This window comes from Saccharomyces kudriavzevii (assembly GCF_947243775.1).
Source record: "Saccharomyces kudriavzevii IFO 1802 strain IFO1802 genome assembly, chromosome: 7".
NCBI lineage: Eukaryota > Fungi > Ascomycota > Saccharomycetes > Saccharomycetales > Saccharomycetaceae > Saccharomyces > Saccharomyces kudriavzevii.
The window spans coordinates 104,274-115,747 of NC_079278.1; the positions used below are offsets into that span (position 1 = coordinate 104,274).

Sequence of the window (11,474 nt, forward strand, 5' to 3'; positions counted from 1 at the left end):
ATCAAATTTATTCTTGATAGGTTCTGATAGAACTAAGCACCACAAATCATTGATCTTTAAGAATAACGTACAAGGATCATATACTAGATTCTCGTTCTCGTTTTTTCTTCCTTTTTTTTTTCTTTAAAGCCTTTTCTGGGTTAATTTCCTTTATTGACCCAATTTAGAAGAAATCGTTTCTCAGGAGACTCTTTTAAACAAAGTTAACATTCTCGTGTTTGCCGTTGTTTCTACAGAGACTACAGTACTTAAGGGCCAGCCTTTGAGTCGTTGATTCGTTTTTTTTGTTAGCTTTCACCTTTTCTGTGTGTTTGTGTATATTCAGTGGGGTTATTTTACAGCATTCGAAGACACTTCGTTTTACACGCTTGAAATTAGCTCTATTAGCAATTAGCTTATACACTACAAGGAATTTTTTTTTTTTTCTTTAATATTATCGAGACAGTTATTGAGTTAATTCGTCTTCAACCCCCATCTCTACCCTCCCCTTTCGTACAAAAAATGGCCAGTACTTTCAAGTATTATCCTGAAACGCTCGGTAATTCTAATGGTTATCCAATAAACCTGCCTTTTCCAAAAGGTTCGGTTGCTCCCGCTGTTAATATCGCTAGGCAACCACCAAAATATCTGGGACATGTTCCATCTCAATCGGTTCATACTCAGTTACCATCCATGGCTTCTCTAGGTTATTTCAACCAGCCAAGCTCTAACTATTATCCTCTACCTGCACCACTTCAACAGCACCAACAGCCACCTATCCTTCCCCCTCCGGGCGTAATGTACACTAGTAATAATAACAATAATGTTATTCCTCCTCCGGCTCAGATGATTCAAGATGGAAACCAACAATCTGACCAAGTAAACGGGGGCGTTAGTGAGAACCTGGATTACGATATATCTATAATGTCAAAATTCATCATGGAAAACGCCTTTGTTGCCTTCAATGCCAACTATAGCATTGATGATCAGACGACTGACTTATTCTTCAAGGGTATATCCTCTGTATTGAATGCAACAAGACTACCTTCTGCTACAATCTTTTTGGCTATCGATTATCTTTTCAAATATATCAATAAGTTATCCAATGGGATTCATTCAATTGGCGGTAATTCAATCAATATTATTTATCAAAACACCATGATTGCCTTTATATTGGCGAACAAGTTCAATGATGACAAAACTTTTACCAATAGCTCATGGTCGCAAGCAACAGGAATACTCATAGGTATTATTAATGATTTCGAGAGACAATGGTTGAAAATATTCAATTGGGAATTGTATGACAATGGGTTTCTCTATTATGAGTTCGTGAAAAGTTTTCAAATTTTCAAACAAAATCAATTTAAACCCATTACAACGGCACCTACATTGCTGTCACCGATTATCAATGTTGGTGATACGAGAAATGGAAATTTTACATTGAAGCCAACTTCCACGAACAATCCATTATCTCCAGTCTCCAATTATGAAACCCCGATGCTGATGTCAAATAACATGTTTTCATCGCCCTCCTATCAAGGTAATCCAAGATCCGATTTCTCTGGAGCAAATTCTTATTACAATTACTACAATTACAACCAACCAAGACAGAATTACTATCAACAGTTCCCCAATATATATTCTTCACCCATTTCAGAAACTCAGTTTGATTACGATTTTTACAATTTCAGTAATCAACAACTACAGCAACAACAGCAACAACAGCAACACTCATTTTTACCTACCGCTCCACAATTGCCTCCACCTCGCGTTCATCAGTCTTACAACCATCATCTTGGCTGGAAGTCGATGGATGACTCGGTGAATCATTCAAGATTTGAACGAAACTACTTTCCGTACTCGGCAGTATATTAGTGAATCTCACCTTCTTTTCGCCATTTTTTCTTATGTTCCTGATATTTCATCAAGCGTATCGCCCTTTTTTTCTACCTCAAGATTATCTTTCTAATTCATTACTTTATTATTTTCCTCTTATGTGCAAAACAAAGCTTTCGAAACACGACATAATAAAAAAAATTGAAAAAATTGAAAAGAACCTAAAAACATAATTTTTATAAATAAATGGAAACCTAGAAAAAAAATTGAAAACTAAAATAAAGAAGAAAGATTATCATTACTCTTTATTACTAATCTCTATATGGACCTCTTAAGTGAGTGCTCTTACTAAAAAATAAAAAAACATCAAAAAATATCAAAAATTAAACAAAATTTCATGACAGAAATTAAAACCATAAAAAATGCAAATCAAAAAAAAAAAAGAATTGAATTCTAATATTTTCTCACAATTTTTTTTTTCCTTTATTCACCATTTTTTTCGTTTACTTTGTTATTAATTTTTTCAAGTTCTCAGCACATATACATATGTAAGTATTGAGTCTATCTCTTCTCCAATATCTAAGAAATACATATAAAAAACCTACTTTTTTTTTCTTACTTCGAGCCAATCCTCTTTTTTTATTATGCTAAGTGCTATCTGACAGCATCGTTTACCTTCAGTTGAAATAAATGAGAACAGCTCCAAAGAATTCATTTGCGGCGGATGTGATGGGAATCTTGGCAGGAGCTATAGAAAAATCACCCGCACTCACTATTGTAGTCCTAATATTGCAATATTTTTATTTATGAATGAAAAGGAATGATATGATTATATGAGTACATGCAATTTGCAAAAACAATATTAAAGACTATTTGCCACCAGCTTCTCTAAACCACCTGATGCTCCTGTCTAGACAAACACAGCATAAACTTTCGTTCAAGTCAGCTCCCATACCAGACCTCCAACCTTTTTTCAAAAATTTTACGTCAAAGACACCAGGTTCAGCTAATGAATCTCCGTGTTCATCAACAGCCAAAATATCTTCTTCAATTTCAATATCATCGCAGTGCATATTCAACGTGGTAATCCTTTCCTTGGTTTTTATATCCCAAAATCTCAATTTACCATCCCACCCGGCGCTACATAATGTCTCGCCAGAATCATTGAACGATAGACTAGTCACCCAACTGGAATGCGCAAATTCACCAAGACTTGCCTGTGAGCTATGTGTTGGGACGGATAAAGAACCTATTCTCTCACCAAACTCAGTTTCATATAGAGTTATGCAACCAAATGAATTTGAATCGTGTGCAATGGCTAATAGGGACCCCTGAGGGGAAAACTTCACCGATCTTATGGAATTCGAGTTATTGATCATAGAGTGTTGAGATTCAAAATTGTATAACGGGCGTAGTGTAGACAGCTCTGAAATTTGTACGGTACCGTTATTAAAGCCTGTGGCGATTAGCCCTCGCTCGGAGATATCCACGCAAGTAGCAAATTGATTTGGAGTCATGGGTGACTCAATGATGCCTTGTAGCTGTAATGTGGGTTTCCAATCCGGTGCTGAAGAGCCAGACTCGTCTGCAAACGGGTAAAATTTCCACGCGTAAGTCGTACCCTTGACGTCTGTGGCAATTAATCTATGGGATAGTAACCTATCGTTCGAGGCACACCATTTTAGCGCCCAAAAAGAGTTCTTCTTCATATCAGAATCCAGTAGATCCAATTTCTCGAACAGAACTTTCCTAGTCTCAGCTTCTCTAGTGATACGATAGAAGAATACATCGCCAGAAAACGAAGTGGTAGCGACAAGGCATATATCGAATGCATCTTTCTCGATAGTTTGCAATACGTCCACATGATGTAGTCCAGTCTTATGGACAAACTGAGCGTAGCACTTATCCTTTGGATTTTCGTTGTCCAATAGTTTATTTTCCCATAATTTCAAGTACCCGTCACCGGAACAACTTATTGTAAATGAATTGCATGCTGAAACGGAGAAAATATCGGCTTCATGAGCTTTGCCTGCATTTGCTGTAGCGATGAACACTTTTGACATTTCAAGTATGTTCGATTAAGTGTTCTTTATGGCCTGTTATCTCCATTCTTAACCTATTTAATGTCGCCAAGTTTTTCCATCTTTACGTTGCATTTTTTATATTTTTTTCGCATAGAATCTGTATAAATAATTTGGTCAACAACAAAAACAAACAATAGACCCATAAGAATGTTCTACGCAAGTATAAGATAGCAGCCAGCTGTGTAGGCAAAATGAGTGACAAGCTAAGGATACATGTGGATGGTGTTGACATCAAACCCAAATACGTTTTATACAGGATCAGCACGCCGACCAAGCTTTTTTACAAGAGATATTCCGAGTTCTGGAGACTGAAAACACAATTGGAGAAGCAAATCGGGAGTTCCATACCATACGATTTCCCTGAGAAGCCCAGTGTGCTGGACAAAATGTGGAAAAGAAGATATGACGATCCAGAAATGATTGACGAAAGACGTGTTGGGCTAGAAAGGTTTCTCAATGAGCTGTACAACGATCGTTTTGATTCTCGATGGAGAGACACAAAAATCGCACAAAATTTCTTGCAATTGTCCAAAGCAAAGGCCTCTCAGGAGGAACCAAAACAGCGTCAAGAAGCTGATGACGAAATAAGATGGGATGAGTTGATCCGAGATGTCAAGTTAGATTTAGATGAGGAAAGTGATGATACGCCCAGTGTACGTAGAGTACTAAGAGCACGCACAAAGCTGCACAAATTACGAGAACGATTAGAACGAGATGTGCAAAAGAAGTCACTTCCGGGAACGGAAGTGACCCGTCGCGCTGCTCTGTTGAGATCGTTACTCAAAGAATGTGATAATATTGGCGTGGCGAACACCACACAGGACCGAGGACGGCTTCTGGGGGTCGCCGCTGCAGAAACATCTTCAAACACAGACTCTCAAGGGAGAACTAACAGCGATTTGCAACAGGGGCAGGTACAAATGGTACGCGATCAAGAACAGGAATTGGTCGCGTTGCACCGGATTATCCAGGCCCAACGTGGATTAGCCTTGGACATGAACGAAGAACTGCAAACGCAAAACGAATTGCTCACGGCCCTCGAAGATGACGTCGACAATACGGGCAGGAGGTTGCAGATGGCTAACAGGAGGGCCAGGCAATTCAATAACAGTGCCTAAACAGAAACTTTTTTGGCCAGATCATGGTTTACGAGGGCGTTTGTTTCCACCTTAATAAGCAAAAGAAAAGAAAAAGAAAATGAAAATATGAAAAGTTGAAAAATTTTGGAGATGAGATGTAACGGTCACAGCACAGCAAAGGGAAGCGTGATGTCGTTTAGTGCACCTTCAGATCCCGTGAATAGGCCTACAAAAGTGAAGGTCTCGCAGTTGTGTGAACTTTGTCATTCGAGAAAGGCTCTTATTAAAAGACCTAAGAATCTATCTAAACTTTGCAAGCAATGTTTTTGCCTCGTATTTGAAACGGAGATCCACAATACGATTGTGACGAACAGTCTATTTCAAAGGGGAGAACGAATAGCTGTGGGAGCATCCGGTGGTAAGGATTCCACGGTGTTGGCGCATATGTTGAAGCTATTGAACGACCGTCACGATTATGGTATAGAAATTGTACTGCTGAGCATTGACGAAGGGATTGTTGGATACAGAGATGATTCTTTGGCCACAGTGAAGAGAAACCAACAGCAGTATGGACTTCCTCTGGAGATTTTCTCTTTCAAGGATCTCTACGACTGGACAATGGACGAGATCGTATCTGTTGCGGGGATAAGAAACAGTTGCACTTATTGCGGTGTTTTCAGAAGACAATCATTGGACCGTGGTGCTGCGAAGCTAGGGATATCACACGTTGTCACCGGTCACAATGCTGATGATATGGCCGAGACGGTGCTAATGAATATCCTACGTGGCGATGTAGCAAGACTGGAGAAATCAACAGCGATCATCACACAAAGTAGCGGATCTCCTATCAAGAGATCAAAACCATTCAAATATTCTTATCAGAAGGAGATCGTGCTGTATGCGCATTACATGAAGCTCGATTACTTTTCTACCGAATGTACATATGCACCAGAAGCCTTTAGAGGTACTGCGCGAGAATATATGAAGAACCTGGAGGCAGTAAGGCCTAGTTGTATTGTAGATATCATCCAAAGTGGCGAAAATTTGGCTTTGAAGGCCAAAAAATCGAACGCTAAGAAGAGAGTCGTCAAGTTTGTTGACGGCAATAGGTGTACCAAATGTGGATATCTATCGTCGAATAGCATTTGTAAGGCGTGCATGTTGCTGGAGGGACTGGAAAAAAGCAGAGCTCAAGTGGCTATCGAAAATGATACTTCCACACATAGTGCAGCTTTGAAGCTGAGAGCGTTGGAGAAACTCAGCTTTTGATATAGCTTATAGCGATACAATATGGTATAATATAATATAATATAATATAGTACGGCGCGGCCTCCATAAGAGCGCGCAACACAATAAGGACAAATAAATGAATCTGCAATAAAGCTGGTTGTTACCAGGTACGCACTGGAAAAAGAGGGAAAGCGTGGTGGTACATAGCGGGCTAAGCACATTGTTTTCCGAGAATGAGCAACGAAGATTACGGGTACGACTACGATTATCTGTTTAAGATAGTTCTTATTGGGGACTCCGGCGTGGGTAAATCGAATTTGTTGTCGAGGTTCACCACCGATGAATTCAACATCGAATCCAAATCTACGATTGGGGTAGAATTCGCGACAAGAACCATTGAAGTTGAGAACAAGAAGATAAAAGCGCAGATCTGGGACACTGCGGGGCAGGAACGGTACAGGGCTATCACATCTGCTTACTACCGTGGTGCAGTGGGAGCACTTATAGTATATGATATAAGCAAATCGAGCTCGTACGAGAACTGCAACCATTGGCTCACCGAGTTAAGAGAAAACGCAGACGACAACGTTGCTGTCGGGTTGATAGGAAATAAATCGGATCTGGCTCATCTGAGAGCTGTGCCAACGGATGAAGCGAAGAACTTCGCTATGGAAAATCAAATGTTATTTACAGAAACAAGCGCTTTAAATAGTGACAATGTAGATAGGGCGTTTAGAGAACTAATTGTGGCCATTTTCCAAATGGTAAGCAAACATCAGGTAGACTTAAACGGGTCGGGCACCAACAACGGAGGTTCTAATGGCGGTCCAAAGGGCCCTACCATTAGTTTAACACCGGCACCAAATGAAGGCAAGAAGAAAAAATCCAGTAACTGTTGTTAAAAGTTTTGTGCCCTTCAAAGGTCGCATGGTTTCATGCATATTCTGCCTACTTATAATCCGTTTTATAAATATAATCAAGTACATACACCTTTTTCAAGTTATTTATTGTTGACCCTCATCGCAAGAAAAAAAGTAAATACAAGAGCCTCATGTACGTCTTCTGAATGAACACGTTCTACTTTCCGGACGCCCGCATCCTGCTATAGCCGAAGATAAGAATATGAATATTTCCTGCCAACGCTTTTCTGTCGTTACACGGTCCCACTCACACGTGTGTGTTTTTTCCACGGATCTGAGCAATAACTGGCCGTCTAATAGTACCCCGAAGTATCTTCCAACCACCTATTGCGTCCGTACGCCTTACGTACTTTCACGAGCCGGCGCGGACGGAATTTTCATTATGGTTATATTGGAAGTTTTTCCGAAATCGCGGGTTTTCAAAGTTTATCCGAGGCGAGATGAGGGGAAGCAGGGGAAGGAAGACTGTTTACGTATTCGAGGTGGGTACGAGAATGATTCATTTTCTACCAGTAAGTTTTTTCTGGTTGTTTTCTGTTCAAATTGGTCTACTAGTCTCTCATCTTTCATATTGTCATTCGGCAAACGCACTAAGGCGTGTTTCGGGGCAAAGTCTCGCTCGATAAAGTAAATTCATTCTGTTTACGGGAATTACCATTCTCGGTTCCAAGAAAGTAAAAAAACGTTTCTCCCCCCCTCCTCTCCTTTCCCCCACTTGCGAAAACAGAAAAGCATAATACGGTTTCTAGTTCTTGCAGATGGCTTCTGAGCTGCCTGGTTGAGTGCATCCTGTATCCTTGCCAGAATAGCCACTGTATTTAGTGAGTTGAAAAATATAGAATAATGAGACGATGATCTTAGCCAAATAGATTTACAAGCGACCGTCGTTCCCAAGGTATGACCCAATGAGCTGTGGCGATGTAGATGTAGTGCCTTACTGTTTCGCTCTCCCCCGCGGAGCTGACGCTAGTTAACTTTCCCCTATTTCCCATTGACGTTAACGTATAATGAATGCCCTGTGGTTGATAGGCTCATACGAGACAGAAAAAAGCCGGGATAAGAAACCCCGCCTCCACGTTTTTGGCTCTTCCGAAAATTTATCCGGCGGAGACGTCCGCGGAGGACCCACAAAACAGAGGCCGCAACTTTAAATTATATGCCGCTGAGAAAAATCGCGTACGAGGAAACGGCAAATGTTCCGTTCGAGAAAGTTTTTCCGAAAATCTTTCCCGACCAAAAACCGTTCCTGGTATATAAGCGATTGAGAACCTGTCTTTAATGCGATGTACCCTAAATTCTGTTCATCAACTTGTATTTTGACCTGCGTGAATTTGTCATTGGGTGGCTTATTTTTGTGTGTTGAATTTTGATCAACGTTAAGATCGTTGACCTTCAGTATATAGAAACACACAACACTTAAATAAGAAAGAAAAAAAAATGCCTAAAAAGCAAACTAACTTCCCAGTAGATAATGAAAACAGACCATTTAGATGTGACACCTGTCATCGTGGTTTTCATCGGTTAGAGCATAAAAAGAGACACTTGAGAACGCATACGGGTGAAAAACCTCATCATTGTGCATTTCCTGGCTGTGGGAAAAGCTTTAGTAGAAGCGACGAACTAAAAAGACACATGAGAACACATACGGGACAATCTCAAAGGAGACTGAAGAAATCCAGCATACAGAAACAGGATTTTTTGACTGTAAATGGAATTCCTACGATTGCATCGGGAATGATAATCCACCAGCCAATACCGCAAGTCCTTCCGGCAAATATGGCTATCAATATGCAAGCCGTCGGTGGCGGTAACATCATACACGCGCCAAACGCAGTGCATCCCATGATGATACCAATCATGGCTCATTCAGCCCCTATGCACGGTTCTGCTGCTTCTTACCAGCCCGCCACCTCACCCATGCCCCTCCCCACATACACTCCAGCCCCATCGCAATCGTTCACTTCCTTCCAGAGCTCCCTTGGTTCGATGCAATCAAATAGCGATGTATCATCGATCTTCTCGAATATGAATGCTCGTGTAAATACCCCTCGCTCGGTGCCAAATTCTCCGAATGACGGATATTTGCATCAGCAATACATCCCAAAGCAGCACCAGCATCAAACTGCCAGCCCTTGCATAGCCAAGCAAAACAAGACGTTTGCAAGTTCCCTTGTATCTGCATTGTCTACGTTACAAAGAAGAACCCCTGTAAGTGCTACCTCTACCGCAATAGAATCTCCATCTTCACCAAGTGATTCAAGCCATACCTCAGCATGCAGTAGCGCCATTTCTTTACCATTCAGCAATGCTCCTTCTCAGCTCGCCATGGGCAAAGAATTCGATCCTGTATATCTGGATTCTAATAGATATACCACTAAAACCAGAAGAGAAAGAGCTAAATTTGAGATTCCCGAAGAACAGGAAGAGGATACAAACAACAGCAGTAGTAGCAGTAGCAACGATGACGAGCAGGAATCACTAGTTCGTAAGTCTAGGAAGGGCAGAAAGAAGTTGTCAGGCATTAAACTACCGCCTGTACGCAACCTATTGAAACAGATTGATGTCTTCAATGGTCCCAAGGATGTTTGACTTCTGGCAACGTCTCCTTTGTCACCATTTTCCCTCTAATGAACTGTCATGAAACGAAATTAGCATATAACGCGCATTTACATAGATAAATTAAATAGATAAACTTGCATATCACGCACTAGCATTGCTTGAGACAATCGTATTTAAATTAAAAACCACAGAATACCACATTTCCCCAAAGAATTGTGGTCGGTATCCGTCTTTTGTCTTGCTCCCTTGGACCGAGTTACGAATTACTTTGCGTTTTCGGATCGTCAAAATCTTCTGGGGAAAGAATAAATACACACGTTAGATATGGAAAATAAAGAGGTTCCAAACCTTCCATCCTTTTCCAAGGGTAGTGAGGGTAGTGAGAGTAGTGAGAGTAGCGAATTCTCTATGGGTACTATAACAAGTCAACCTGCTTACCATAATCAAGCCAGTGGGAAGAATCACAAACTCACCATGACTGAGACTGCAGAAAATGCCGGAAAGGCTCAAGACAGTGAACCGCAAGAAATGGATCCCGTATGCAAGAAAGTTGCCGAGATGAGCTTGAATTTCTCTTCAGATTTGAAAGACGGAGTGCGGCCATCAAGCGAAGGGTCTATTACGAAGAAGACATCCACATTACTGCTACGTGATGAGGACGAGCCTAACATGCCGAAGTTGGCGGTAGAGGAGAATGCTGTAGATATCGATTCTGGGTCTTCCTCTAGTAGCGTTGATGAAGATGAGGATGTTATTTCCGAGGCTACAGATCCCAAACAAGACCCCAGCGTTGAGAACAACTCCACAGGCGAAGAAGAGCCTGTGGAACGGCAACAAAAGCGTGGCAAGCAAACATCGAAAAGTGAGACTGAAGTCAAGAGCTCATTGATGGTACCGGTGGAAATCAGGTGGCAGCAAGGCGGTTCGAAGGTTTACGTGACCGGTTCGTTTACCAAATGGAGGAAAATGATCGGCTTGATACCTGATGCTAACAAGAACGGGTTGTTTCATGTTAAACTCAGGCTGCTTCCAGGTACGCACAGATTTAGGTTTATAGTGGACAATGAGCTTAGAGTTAGCGATTTCCTGCCCACGGCTACGGATCAGATGGGAAATTTTGTCAATTACATAGAAGTCAGGCAGCCACAAAAAAAATTGACAGACGATAAAAAAAGATTCAAGAAAGCATATCTCATGCAGCCACCCACCAGCGATCGATCCTCAATTGCCCTTCAAATCGGTAAGGATCCGGACGATTTTGGGGATGGGTATACCAGATTTCATGAAGATCTTTCCCCAAAACCTTCGCTGGAATACACCACGAACATTCCCGCTGTGTTCACCGACCCATCTGTAATGGAACGGTATTATTACACATTGGATCGAGAGCAAAATCAAAATGACACGTCATGGCTGACGCCGCCCCAATTACCCCCTCAGCTTGAAAATGTCATCTTGAATAAATACTATGCGACACAGGACCAATTCAACGAAAACAACTCAGGTGCGCTACCTATTCCGAATCATGTGGTGCTCAATCATCTCGTAACGAGCAGCATAAAACATAACACCCTTTGTGTGGCCTCCATTGTTCGATACAAACAGAAATACGTCACACAAATTCTTTACACACCCATAGAGTCTTCATGAACACCGTACTTGTATTTTTGAAACATGATTTTCTTGTAGATATTTTTAGCGGGCTATAGATTCCGGCTCCGACCCCTGCTGAGCCTGAGCATATGTGCCAAGGTAAATAATATAATGATTGCAGTAATAATATTCAA

The 11,474-nt window shown here is 41.1% G+C and overlaps 7 protein-coding genes across 7 annotated transcripts; 6 read left to right on the forward strand and 1 right to left on the reverse strand.

Annotated features, from left to right (window-relative positions):
- Positions 1-501: 501 nt before the first annotated feature.
- CLG1 (Clg1p) lies at positions 502-1,854 on the forward strand (the record flags this gene model as incomplete). Its single annotated transcript, XM_056227798.1, has 1 exon — positions 502-1,854. The coding sequence occupies one exon, from the start codon at positions 502-504 to the stop codon at positions 1,852-1,854; it is 1,353 nt and encodes a 450-aa protein (XP_056087584.1).
- An 830-nt stretch (positions 1,855-2,684) lies between these two features.
- Positions 2,685-3,878, reverse strand: SKI8 (SKI complex subunit WD repeat protein SKI8; the record flags this gene model as incomplete). Its single annotated transcript, XM_056227799.1, has 1 exon — positions 2,685-3,878. One exon carries the CDS (start codon positions 3,876-3,878, stop codon positions 2,685-2,687), a length of 1,194 nt encoding a protein of 397 aa, XP_056087585.1.
- A 212-nt stretch (positions 3,879-4,090) lies between these two features.
- Positions 4,091-5,017, forward strand: VAM7 (Vam7p; the record flags this gene model as incomplete). Its single annotated transcript, XM_056227800.1, has 1 exon — positions 4,091-5,017. The coding sequence occupies one exon, from the start codon at positions 4,091-4,093 to the stop codon at positions 5,015-5,017; it is 927 nt and encodes a 308-aa protein (XP_056087586.1).
- A 150-nt stretch (positions 5,018-5,167) lies between these two features.
- NCS6 (Ncs6p) lies at positions 5,168-6,247 on the forward strand (the record flags this gene model as incomplete). Its single annotated transcript, XM_056227801.1, has 1 exon — positions 5,168-6,247. The coding sequence occupies one exon, from the start codon at positions 5,168-5,170 to the stop codon at positions 6,245-6,247; it is 1,080 nt and encodes a 359-aa protein (XP_056087587.1).
- Positions 6,248-6,441: 194 nt separating this feature from the next.
- YPT32 (Rab family GTPase YPT32) lies at positions 6,442-7,110 on the forward strand (the record flags this gene model as incomplete). Its single annotated transcript, XM_056227802.1, has 1 exon — positions 6,442-7,110. The coding sequence occupies one exon, from the start codon at positions 6,442-6,444 to the stop codon at positions 7,108-7,110; it is 669 nt and encodes a 222-aa protein (XP_056087588.1).
- A 1,455-nt stretch (positions 7,111-8,565) lies between these two features.
- On the forward strand, positions 8,566-9,717 carry MIG2 (Mig2p; the record flags this gene model as incomplete). The annotated part of the gene is made up of 1 exon (XM_056227804.1): positions 8,566-9,717. The coding sequence occupies one exon, from the start codon at positions 8,566-8,568 to the stop codon at positions 9,715-9,717; it is 1,152 nt and encodes a 383-aa protein (XP_056087589.1).
- Positions 9,718-10,095: 378 nt separating this feature from the next.
- SIP2 (Sip2p) lies at positions 10,096-11,337 on the forward strand (the record flags this gene model as incomplete). Its single annotated transcript, XM_056227805.1, has 1 exon — positions 10,096-11,337. The coding sequence occupies one exon, from the start codon at positions 10,096-10,098 to the stop codon at positions 11,335-11,337; it is 1,242 nt and encodes a 413-aa protein (XP_056087590.1).
- Between the last annotated feature and the right edge of the window lie 137 nt (positions 11,338-11,474).